This window comes from Zonotrichia albicollis, chromosome 14 (assembly GCF_047830755.1).
Source record: "Zonotrichia albicollis isolate bZonAlb1 chromosome 14, bZonAlb1.hap1, whole genome shotgun sequence".
Lineage (NCBI taxonomy): Eukaryota > Metazoa > Chordata > Aves > Passeriformes > Passerellidae > Zonotrichia > Zonotrichia albicollis.
In genome coordinates this window covers 9,962,378-9,974,803 of record NC_133832.1, presented here as the reverse complement: position 1 = coordinate 9,974,803, position 12,426 = coordinate 9,962,378, and the positions used below count along the sequence as shown (strand labels likewise).

At 40.6% G+C, this 12,426-nt stretch overlaps 1 protein-coding gene across 1 annotated transcript in view; it reads right to left on the bottom strand.

Annotated features, from left to right (window-relative positions):
- Positions 1-7,760: 7,760 nt before the first annotated feature.
- SMARCA1 (SNF2 related chromatin remodeling ATPase 1) overlaps positions 7,761-12,426 on the bottom strand; it is a 33,448-nt gene continuing 28,782 nt past the window's right edge. Inside the window, exon 24 of the mRNA XM_005484458.4 lies at positions 7,761-12,193. Coding sequence (XP_005484515.3) covers positions 12,122-12,193 — 72 coding nt within the window. The 3' untranslated portion in view covers positions 7,761-12,121. The remainder of the gene's footprint in view (positions 12,194-12,426) is intronic.

The following is a 12,426-nucleotide window of genomic DNA, read 5'->3' as shown; positions in this document are numbered from 1 at the left end:
CCCAATGAAAGGGCAATGCCAAGAAATTGAGGTTAGTTCAGAGCCAGTTACAAAAGCTCAGAACAAAGAGTGGCTACATGAGCCTTTAAAAACTAGCAGCAGATGCAGAAATAAAAGTCCATCTTAAAATTAGCTGTAAAGGAGATACATGAAATCCCCAACATTGTAACAGGTCAGAAAGGTCCTTTCGCTGTAGAGCTCTCAAAATACAACACAACAAACAAGTTGGCTAATGCTGAGAGAGTCAGGATCATTTTCTTGTAGCACAGTCTGTGCCAAATAATAGTGCAAACCAGACAGAGCAAGTGCACCAAGCCACATAATCAGCACAGAAGGATCAAAGCACCTTCCTCAAACATCTTTGATGAAGGCTTCTAACTCTTGAATTACCTCCTATGCTTCAATTTATTATTCTTGATGACAGTATTTTGTTTTCATCCAAACTAATTATGCCCAAATCAATGGTAATGCTAGATTTGGCATCAATTATCCCTGTAGATGCTCTCAACTTAAATCATCCCTTTGCACACAGATGATTCCCTTGGCTACCTCCTGCCAGAGCATCAACACCTGAGTATTTATTTCACTCATTATCTTTATGCCCATCTCTGGAATTTGATAGAAACCACAGGAATATAAACAGTTTCCCCCTCCTGTGCTCTCCAGGCATCAGAATCTGGGCTCCCTCAGCAGAGAGCCACTGTCCAACAGCCTGCTCAGAAACTGCCCTGAAACTGAGCTGTGCTCACACAATCTCCCTCAGTCACAAACCCTGCACCAGACAAGGTGTCCCAGCAGGTCACTTGTGGAGCTTTACAAGACCAGGTTAACTGATGCACCAGACCAGAGCCTCTTCATTTAAATTATTGGAGCGTCAAGAGTTCAAGAAAGCTGAAAACTGTTGGGGTTTTGGTTGGTTTTTTTTGTTTTTTTTTTTTTTTTTTTGTATATCATAAAGACTTACACAGTTTTGCAGCTGCATCTCCAGTTGTCCACTTCTCCAAGTCTTCCCTGGCCTGGAAGGGATTACTCAATTCTGAAAGAGAAGCAAAGCCCACAGTGATTGGGGTGACAGATGGATCCACCTGCTGGCATAAAATCACATTTTCTGTCTATCCCACTTCCAAATCAGAAAACAAAAGGAAAATTGCCCATTGGAAGCTAAAGGCTTCTACATTATCATCATTATTATTTACATTATTATTATTTACCTTTTTTCCTCATATAAAAATCACCTAGGTAAAAGTAGTCACTTGACTTTTGCAGAGGAAAAAAAAACCATAACAAAAGAGATGCAAACATTTTTTCTGACATTCTGACTCAGAATGTAAAAATCATCTCAAATAGCCCCTCTACATCTGAAAATTGTGTTTACTCTTGAGACAAGTAGGATTAGTCTCAGTGACAGATTAATTTGCTTTTTTGGTACAGAAAAAGGGCTCTGTGGGGTGAACACAAACACTGCAGGCTCCAGAGGACTGCAGGAGAGCATTTCACCTCCAGGTCACTGCTTCAAGTTCCATCTGGAGGCGAAGACAGAAGAATTTTTAATGTCTGATGTTCAATGGTCTATGTGAAATGAGTTTTGTTGTTGTGCCTTCAAGTTAACACCACTGACAGTCTCAGTGCTGAGGCAAGAGCAGTGAGCAGCAAACCCTCCTGCACCCTGAGATTCTGTTTTCATCTCATTGCAGGAGCTCCATGCTGTTTCCTATCACAAAAGTTCCATACCTTCTTGGTGTTTCTCGTGGGCTTCTCCTCACAGCACTGACTCTTTCTCCTTCACAAAGCAGCCACTGACTCCAGTTCCCTTCTCACTCACCCACCCCACTCTTTTATAACACTCTTCTTCTCATTGCTTACACCTGTGGCCTGTTAAAGTCAGGCCTGCTCCTAATCTTTGATAATTAACCCAGCTGCAACTCCTTAGGGGTGAGATTACTTTCTACACTATCTTTATTTTCTTATATTCTGTCCCTCTACAAGTTTCCTTGCCATGGAGGAAAGTCTGCTCCTGGGCTGGCAGTACTGCAGTTCTTCAGTAACAAAACAAAGGTTTCTTGACATTGAGGCTTATTAACTCATTGCGTGTCACCAGAATTAAAATTGTTCCAAGTGAATGCTGAAGGCAGCATTTATAACCCAAAAGAATCAGTTAAAACTCAGATCCGATGCAGAGATTAATAGGCTGCTCTCCTCTAGAAGTTTCTCCTTTTCTTCCTATTTGCAGACATGTGGCTTTCTCTGAAAGGAATGTATACAGTCCCAAAGCCTAGGAGCCTGCAGTTTTGGAGCATTTCCAGAAACACATTGCACCTGGAAAGGTCTGCTGTGGGCAGATGGAAATGAGCAATAAGCCATTTTTCCTTTAGGCAGTCCCACAGCACCAATAACACTGCCCAGAGGCCTCGTTCCCTGCCTGATCTGCATTTTGAGGTACTTTTTCTCCTGTGACATAACACACTTAATGTCTCTTAAAAGCAAAAGGCTACTTGAGATTTCCCAAGCTGAAACAAGGTTTTAGAGGCCAGGACTGGAGACAGACATTTGGTTGCAGGGAGAGCACTGCTGCTCCAGCACTGCTGCTCTGCAGAGCCCTGGGGACAGCTGCTGACAGGGAAGGGGACACAGCAGAGAGGATCAGGGACCCTCCAGCCTCAGGGCTCATAAAACCACACTGCAGACACCCTGTGAGCCTGTGATGCTGTGATCCAAGGCTGTTCTGGTCACCTCTCACAATGAGCACCCTTCCAGGACAGCTCCAGCCACATCTCTTCCCCAGTCTGTGCATATAAGATAGGAGATGGGAAGGAAAAAAGCAGCCTTGCACTTTTCCTGCAATGAGTAGAGGAAGCAAGAAATCAACTAATGTGTTTTCCAGATCTTGCTGTGATGCTCTCTAAAAGAAAAAGAGGTTCTTGCACCAGCTACCCACCCACAACAATTTATAGCACCTGATTTGGTGGCATTAACCTGTGCACACAAAATGTGTCAGTTCTTATTATTCACTGTAAACATGTCATCAGCATGGAAATATGCTCCACAAGGCTACTGAGGCTGCTCCTGAAATTGTAAACAGCCCATTAAATAGGAGCAGTAAATACTCCAAAGTGCTGTAGATCTTGATCAGTTAAAAAAAGCACCAGACAGACTTTAAACCACAAAAAAAATTCTTGGCTCCATCTAAATCCCCTTCTTGCAATCCACCCCAACGCTGCCCTGCAGGAAATTGAGGGGAACAAAGCCAGCAGGTAAAACCCACGCAAGGATAGGAAATCCAGGAGCACTTTCACAGCTGCTGGAGCAAACACCAACAGCAACGACAAACTCCTCTGAAGGAGTGCACTGGCAGGGGATGGATGCCTGTGAGCTCACAGCCTTGCTCAGATCAAAGGTGCACCCGAGCATCTGAGGCAACAGGAGCCAGCACAGCCTGCACCGGTGGTAATGGTGATTTTGCACTCAGACTGTGGAGGAGGCAGAAACAAGATGTGGCTCTAGCTGACAGGAATATTTTTGCTAAGACAAAAACACCTGATGGAGCTGGTCCTGTGTAACCTGGTCCCTGGCACAGGATCTTACCTCCCTGGGTCTCACCACCACGGAGGAAATACCTGAGCAGATTTTTGCAGGGCTGGAACTCTGCTGATCCTCACAGCAATTTACACTCAAGGATAGAAACCACACTCTTCTTTCTTTACCAAAGACCACAAAACTTCATTTACTCCCCTGATTGTGTTAACCAATATGAAACAAAGTAATTTTTAATAAAGTGTGCCATGGCAGAGAAAAATTGATACAATCACAGAGCTGCTATAATAGGATTTAATTCTGCTTCAGATGTGCTAGTTTTAATAAAAAAGGATTGAGCAAATCTAAAATAAATTACAGTGAAAGGTCAGGCTTATTGCTTGTACAGTTATGTTAACTCTTCCACAGACATTTTTACAGACTGTATTTATGAGACCTTTTGATTTTCAGAAGAGGTATAAAATACGTCTGCAATTTTCTCATTATTTGCAGCAATGTTTCTTCTACAAGTGTCATTTCTTGGTGCTTCAATATAGATTTATTTAATGGACATCTATAAAAAATTATGAGTTATTTATCAGGTGGTTTTGTTGAATTAGTGAAACTGTAATTCCCAACGGAAACTTAAAACCCAACTAGAAAAAAATTTGTTAAGGGAATGATGATTTCCATTTGTGTGCCAGTGACACTCATGATTTCTTATTCATTAATCATTCCACTAGCATGTCATTTATTCAATAGAAAGCAAATAAATTACTTATTTTTATATATAGCTAAGGCCCTGATGCAGTGAACTACTCAGAACAGCCATGAATTGGAAAGAACTGTAGGCACTGAATCTTATTACAAGGCTCTCATTAATATTACAGCAGCACCTTGAGACCCCAGCCAGCATCACAGTGCACATCCCTTCATGCTGCATCACCCAGAGATAAATCTCCATCCTACCCCTAAAGGAAATACACATTAACAGACCTTAGCAGAGGAAACAACAGTCTGCAGAGAAAGGAGCTTGCTGCAGTCCCAGAACAAGGCAGTGTCCCAGCCCAGAGCCCAGGCTCTGCTCTCCTGCCTGGCCTGACACCAATCCTGCAGCCCAGCCAGGGACCCCAGCCAGCTGCAGTGACACCGTTGCGTTCTTACCCAGGTCCATCCTTACAGGAGTCCATCCTGTGTGAGCACTGAGGCTCTCTGCTGCTTCTCAGTGCTTTTACCCAGCTCAGGGGAACAGGAGACCTCACACTTGGAAAAAGAACTGTCAGTCCTACATCAATGTTGATATAACATCTAGACACCAAAAGCTCAATTCTCTACAGCCACAGCAGAGAGATCCTGCTGAACTGGACCAAAGAAATTATTGGAAAGAACAAGAAATCCAAGCCAGTCTTGGTATCTGTCTGTATGCACAGCTCCAGAACCTGGGCACCAGCCCACCAGCAGTGAGCACAAAGTGGCCTGGACTGTGTCACCACATTTAAGAGTAAAATCCTGGGTCCACTGTGAAGTTCTGCTCAACACTCACACCAGTAAAGAGTCTCTCCAGCATCAGGAAACTGCACACAACACCTCTGACAGCAGCAGGATAATGAAGACCTGACACAGCAGCCAAGGACTTTCTCAGGAAATTTGGGTTTTAAGAGTCACTTCAATTCCAAACCACTGATTTTTATGTCATTCTAATGAGATGAATGGCTACTAGCTGACTGGGGAACTGGAAGAGTGTGTTGTCTTCATTTTTCTATTTGGAAAACACAGCAAACCTTAGAGACACCTCCTCAAATCTGCCTCAGCAGCTTAAACATCTACCAAGCTCCAGCACATCAGCTCATCCACACTTTTCCTTCTGATTCCACTGACTCTGACATGATATCTGTATCTATTTCCCCCTATAGAAGCAGATAGGCCCTGTTCCATACAACCTGGAGTTCCTGCTGCTGTGATTGATACAAATCCTCTCATGTCCCACAGGAATGTGGCCTCCTTCTGACAAAACCATCTATTTTGTCTTTTATTTTAATCGGTTTCCTGCCAGCTGGGGTCTGTATCCATCTGGTCAAGTGAACTATGTCCTCAATCAACCCTTCTTGATTTTTTCCTCTCTATTTTTAAAAGCAACGTCCCAAGATCATGAAAGCAGTAAAAAATATTGCATTTTCTCAACTTTTAGCTAATTCCTGATGAGAAAAACATTTCTATAGCAACTTATAGACAAAGCCCTTTGAATTAAAAATAATTTATTAATGCAGAGAGACTGGCAATGCTGCTGATCTTAGGTTGTAGGCACCTTTGTTTGAGCAAGTCAGAAAACTGAGGTGCATAATCCAGGACCAGAGTCTGAGAAAGGCTGTGTTGAGCACACCTATCTGCTGAATTTGACCAAGGAAACTCACACTCATCCTGCTGCACTAATGACTGAGGAGCCCCTCAGCTCTCCTGCACACACAGGCAGGCTGGGAGTGACACACATCACTTCACCTGGCCCACAGCAGAACAGCCAGCTCTGAGCAAGGAATGATAGATACAGCCACCCCAAACTCTGGGGACAAGTCAGGGATGGCACAGCCACTCCAAACTCTGGGGACAAGTTAGAGGGCAATCAATGGTTTCATTCAGATCCAGAAGATTGTACTGATTTGTATCAATAGGGTGTTATTGGCTCCATATTATTTTCAGTTCCCTCCAGTGAGGAAGATTTTCTTTCTGCCCACCTCGGTTCTACATTGAACTCTGCAAGGAGCCTTCTGTGCAGAGGCATCCATTCTGCCTGTGTACAACATTCATGGATGGCACTGGGACCTGGCATCAGACAGCAAACCAATCCTTGCACCCCAGGCTTCTAAACAAACTTTTAAACCAGTGGCTGACAGCCAGCATTTTAAGAAAATCCTGCAGCACCCAATAAATAAATAGACTTCCATTACTCTTGTGTTCCTGATTCTGCCTCAGGTTCACTACAAAGTAACTTGCAGCTCAATAAATTTTGACATGTTTTCATGTTATAAAAACAAAGACAAAAACTTATTTATTCACTTTTTACCTCATACATCCCAAATCAATAATTGCATCTATTGATCGATGACAAATTCAAAACTTTAATTTACATTGAGCACCATAACCTAATAAGATGGCAACAACTGAATTTGTTGAAATCGATTTTCGTTTCCAACAGAAAATCTTCAGGCCTGTAGCATAATAAGATGCAGTACATGGAGCAGTTAATTACCAGTGAGTATCACAAAAAGCTAAAATTAAATTTCTTTTTGAATATTGAAAGAAAATGCTGAGTCTCCAAGGCTGACACTTAAGAAAAAGAAATTTCTTGTACCTCTTCCACATGTTTCAGTCACGTAACATTAATCAACCCTTTGTAAAATAAATAAGTAAAATTATTTCAGAGATATGTATGTATAAGCAGCCATAAATTAATGCTGACACACTTAGGGCATTTTAGTTTGGCTTTTTTTTAATTACAGTGACATAGTTTTAATTTTCCAGGATTCAGCCTTTTTGCTCCCCATTTCTAATGTTGGATGAGGAGCCTGCTGTGAGAGCAGGGCTTGCACAGGGATGGGACACTGTGCCAAGACACCCCATCTGTTAGTCTGGACAGCTTTCTAAGGAGCCATGAAAACGTGAAAATACCCATGATAACTGACCCAGCAGGATTTGAAATAAGCCCTAGAAGCAAAGGCTTAGTCCCAGCTAAGAGCACATCACATACCTGTGCAAATTCCTGCTCCTGACTTCCATCCCAACACCAGTCAGGACTTAAAGCAGTTTATAACAACAACTGGCAACCTCTTGTCTTGCTATCTCCACACAGCAGAGCTATCTGGAAGAACTTAGCTCTTGGAGTGAATCCAAAAATTGTTTAGGCTGCTACTGAGGACCAGCTAAGGTGGAACCTCACATCTTTTCCCAGTTCCTCCATCCTGGTCTAGGTGCCTCACCTGAAAAAGAGTGAGGTCTGTCAAAAGTTCACTGTGGAGCAGACAGAACTGCTACCAGCCAAAACCAGAGAAACTGGTCCTCCAGTCTGTCCTTTTTCTTTTTAGGTTATCCTGAGAAAAAAGAACTGAGCAGTCATTTAGGGCATGCACCTCCCCAAGCACAGTATCTAGCAAGGCTACTAGTGATCAAGTGCAACAAAATTCATGGCTCCTACCACTGTGTCAGCTGGACTTAAGCTCCAAAGTATTTCATATTAGGAACACACCAGAGGGATGAAAGAAAAGGGAACCAGCAATACACTTTAATATAGGATCAACATACATTGTGTAACACTGTACTGAGACAACGCAGGCAAGGCTGTCACAAAAACATAGGCACTGCTAGTATAGTTTTAGATTACAAAAAAATATAATTTGAAAGCAGATGTGGAACAGCCACAGACTTCCTTACATTCAGCCACCATGGCCTGAAGGGTATGGGAGGCACAAGAGCAACAAAACCAAATCAAACTATCCTGAAAGTATCCAAGTAACAGACCCCTGTGTACCAGAATGACCAGAAGACATCAGGTTTATATTAACTTTTATTTCCATGTATGTACAACTTAAGAAACAAATCCCAGATTGGAAAAGTTCAGAAGTCATCTTGAACAACACAACACTGACATACCTTTGAGGCAGCAAATATTACTCCTATTAAGGCTCTCATGAATGGATGGATACCATGCAAATGCAATTAAAGAGTACATTACATTTCAAAATATGCAAACTAAGTTCAACTTTAAGTCTTTCAGAAAAAGAACATATCAAACATTAGAACTATGAGCCACAAACATATTTACATACATGCTTGGAGTATGTGTGAACCAGATAAAATTAAGTAAAATGTAACAATTGTCAACCTCTCTTTAGTCAGATCAGAACTACAGTTGGTGATCAATCCCTTCCAGCAGCACAAGTGCCAACGTGTGCACCAATCTCAGCATTTTGCACTTATATAAACTGGTACTGACTGCAAAACTCCACCTTTTTTCAACCTGTGCTTTGGCATTTATTTCTCCTCACTGAAAGTACTTAATCCCCCCACTGAGCAGGAGGCATGCACAGAGTGCCTGTAACACAGCAGCACCTGCAGGCACTGCACAACAAAGTTACTTCCATTGATGCCAAACTTGCTTCTATATATCCTTCATATAGCTACAAAGCTACAAATATATATGAAGAATATATAAAAGCAAAAATCAGTTTGGCAACACCATCAGGCACTTGGATTCTGATTAATTTCTGTATACTCCTTGCTCATCATTTCAAAGAGTGATAGCTGCTTTTTTTAAAACCCTAACCAGCATTAGCACTAAATCAAACAGCAATGCTAATCTACAAGAAAAACATTTCTTACTTAATATTTTAGTATAGTAACACCACTTGTGCAAACCAGCATCTAAAGATGGTCTAATATTACCAGCAAGAAGACAGTTCATTTCTTCTCTGTGTCATTGTAACAAATCAAAATTAAACACAATCAAGGTGGCTAGCAGCATTGTTTTTTTGGTGTCATCACTAACATAAATCAAAAGTAAAAGGACTAATAAGTTGGAAATGATAAATATGTGAAAAGGAAACCACCACAATTGCTGTGACCTCTCCCAGGATGTTACGTGCACTGCTGGGGAGTCAAAGGTGCTAGGTGACTTTCTTCAAGCCTGATGTTTACACAATCAAATTTTACTTGTCCACTGAAAAAGAACTAAATTAGCTTTCAAAATGTTTTATCTCACAGCATTTTTGGCAACTCTAAAATTGCCTAAAGGCTCAAACTTTTCAGAAGTTTTCTGTCACATTACATTCAGCACTTACTAATTTCTTGCAAACACTATTCCTCGCCTAAGAAAATAGCAGTTAAAAGTAGAAAGATTCTTTCATTTCTGTCACCTAATTTTGAGTCACAGCAGCATATAATTTAAGATACTGCTAGGCACACACTGTGTGGATATTGGCAACTGGAAGAATGAAAAAGGGAAGAGAAAGATCCATTTTCCTTTAATCCTGACCAGCAGCTGTTAGCAATTTTCTTTAGTTATCACTGTAGGACATGATGGATGGGAAGGCTCAATCTGCAAGGAACTGGTGTATAGTGTCCAAATGCTCTCAAGGGCTGTTGTTCAACAGCACATTCAGTTTAACTGGGGACTGCAAGAGGTAACAGATAGCTCCTGGGAGAATCTATCATTCTTCAGAGAAGCTGTCTGATCAAGGGGTAACACCTGAAAGAACCATTGCATGATCTTTTGCTGTATGGTTTGTGCATCAAGTCATTGAGAAGAAAGAACATTAACTCAAGTGGTAACTCAAACCAAAAAATCTGCATAAAACAACATGTTGAGATATTACCATTTTAAGACTTCCCATACACTTTGCAACACAGAGAAACTGGATACACAAAAACATGCAAGTCAAACAACGCTAATCTACAATAAACAAAACCAGAATACACTTATTTCAAGACTTAAAACATTAAAATATTCATCCAATGCTAAATAGAAGCAATAGAATAAACTCTAGACCTAGCCATGTAATTCCATAAACATTTCAATTGGCTCTTTCAGCCTTTATTCCCCATCTCTTTTAACTTGTTTTTATCATTTCAGGCCACAAACTTAGTAAATGGCACATGAGCCAAAATTCAGATGCAAATAAGGCATCTTCCTCTCTCTATGAATAGCAATGTCCCAGGATTTGTGGTTATATATGCATATAGCTGCACAGCCTTTTTCCATAATTCCATGGGATGTCCTCCTCCCAAGGACAGAGCAGGATGTTAACTGCTCCAACAGCACATTCTGAGGAGGGATGTCTCTTCCTGAGCACACCTATCCCACCTGGGCTGCACACTCATTGAAGAGCATGCTCTGACTCCTGTGTCCCATCTCCTGCCTGGAAGTTGCGCCCCATCATTATCAGATGCACCTCTCAACTCACCAGATGAAGTTCAACAGACAAATACCAAGTTTTACAAATATAAACCCAGTGAAATAAAGAATGTGGTCCCTGGACAAAAGCTACATTCCAAAATACAGAATCTAATCTTTTGAATTAACTTTTGAAATGCTCAACCAATCATCACAGCCATTTTGCCCCAAACCTTTAACAGACACTAAGAAAAAAGCTGGAAATACCTCATCAAACTTAGAGATACTAATCCCAGAAAACTTCAAAGACATACCAATATATTTTAAATGACATAGAAGAATATGGGCAAAGCTCAAGAACTTTATAAAGTCCTATGTTTTACAAACACAGAAGAAGGTAGCCAATGCAAAGCACAAAATACAAAGAGTAAAGAGGTTTCTTTATCTAAAAACACCTCAAACCACTGAAGGAAGCAAACTGCACTAGAAGAAGTTTACAAGTTGTCTTCAAGGGAAGTACCATGTAAAGCACACTGCATTAATCTAGACCTGACATTATGAGGGCATGTCTCACTGTAGCAAGGTCTGTACTCAACACCAGATCAGAGACAGAACATTAAAGTAAAACATAGATGTCACAGCCACTGTTCTACTGATCTGGGAAAAGCAGACTCCAAAGTGAGCAGGAACTGTGAACCTGCTTAATAAAGGCCATTCTTGCAAAGTCAAAAAATCATACATCCAACACTTTCATCCCTTCATTAAAATAGAAATACTAAAAAGGAGCACTCCATAACATATCCCCATTGCTTCTGACTGACATGTTGAATAAAAGGTAAAAGAACTTCAGCAGAGATAATTGGAGCAACGAAGATCTTTCAGCACAGGGCAGCAGAGCTGAGGAGCCTACCAACCAGAGAGTGAACTATTTTGTTTGCTACTGAAACAACCAGAAGCTGTGAGCTGACTCCTTCCTTTTATGAGGCATAGAAAAGTTTTCATCTAGAGGCCATTGTGAGAAACACCTCACCCTGTGTTTAAGCAAGTAGCCCAGCAGAAATCACTGATAAAGAAAAACAAAAAGTGTGTATTTGCTGGGTTTCCTTCTGAATATTTCAGAGAAAATGTCCTTTTAATGCAGAGAGCAAACAAGGATGTCAGTCTAATTAGATTTTGTTCTGTCATGCTCCTGATCCTGTCCAAGTACTCCTCTGAAAAAAATCTGATTGATGATGAAGGCACAATTATACAAACCTTAACATTCTCTCTAAATGCAGCTATGCAAAAAAGGGAGAGAGGATAGGGAAAACAAAGGTGAAGTATATTTCTCTTCAAATAATTAAGTCAGTTTATTTTCCAACAGCCATATAAATTTAAAATATGAAACAACAATAATACAGCTATAGAATCTAGGTTTTTTTCAAAGCAGCAGCATATAAAACATATAAAAGCTAAAACCTCAGCACAAGCTTCAAAAAACCAAGGACTGAGTGAATTTTTTGCCAAAGACATGAAACTCACAAAATACAGTACACAAAAATACTGGAATGCATAAGATATAAAGCTACACATTTTAGGTAAAGAAAGGCATTGTAAAGGATACAAAATCTGCAAAATTAAAGCATGGGACTTGGGGAAGAGTACCATGAATACAAAGAAGTTGGCAATTAATACACATAGATGGAGTGAAGAAAGTGGCAGTTTCATATTTAGCATATTCAGTTTTCAGGTTCACGACTTCACTTTCTTAGCATCTTTTTTTCCAGAGTTCTCAGCAGCCAAATCTGCTTTTCTCTTCTGTGACTAAAGAGAAAAAAATAAATATAAATTTTACAAGATGGTGGCATTACAAACAAAAAACTTAAATACATAGCTAATTATTCAGGAGGGAATGTACAACCCCAATGCATTCTAGATTTCAGTTCACTTTTGTAGGATATAATGGAAAGGCAAACATTAATCCCTGACATAGACAATTAACTCTCCTACCCTTTTTATATCCTTAAATCATTACACGGTCTCAGTGGTGCAGGCAC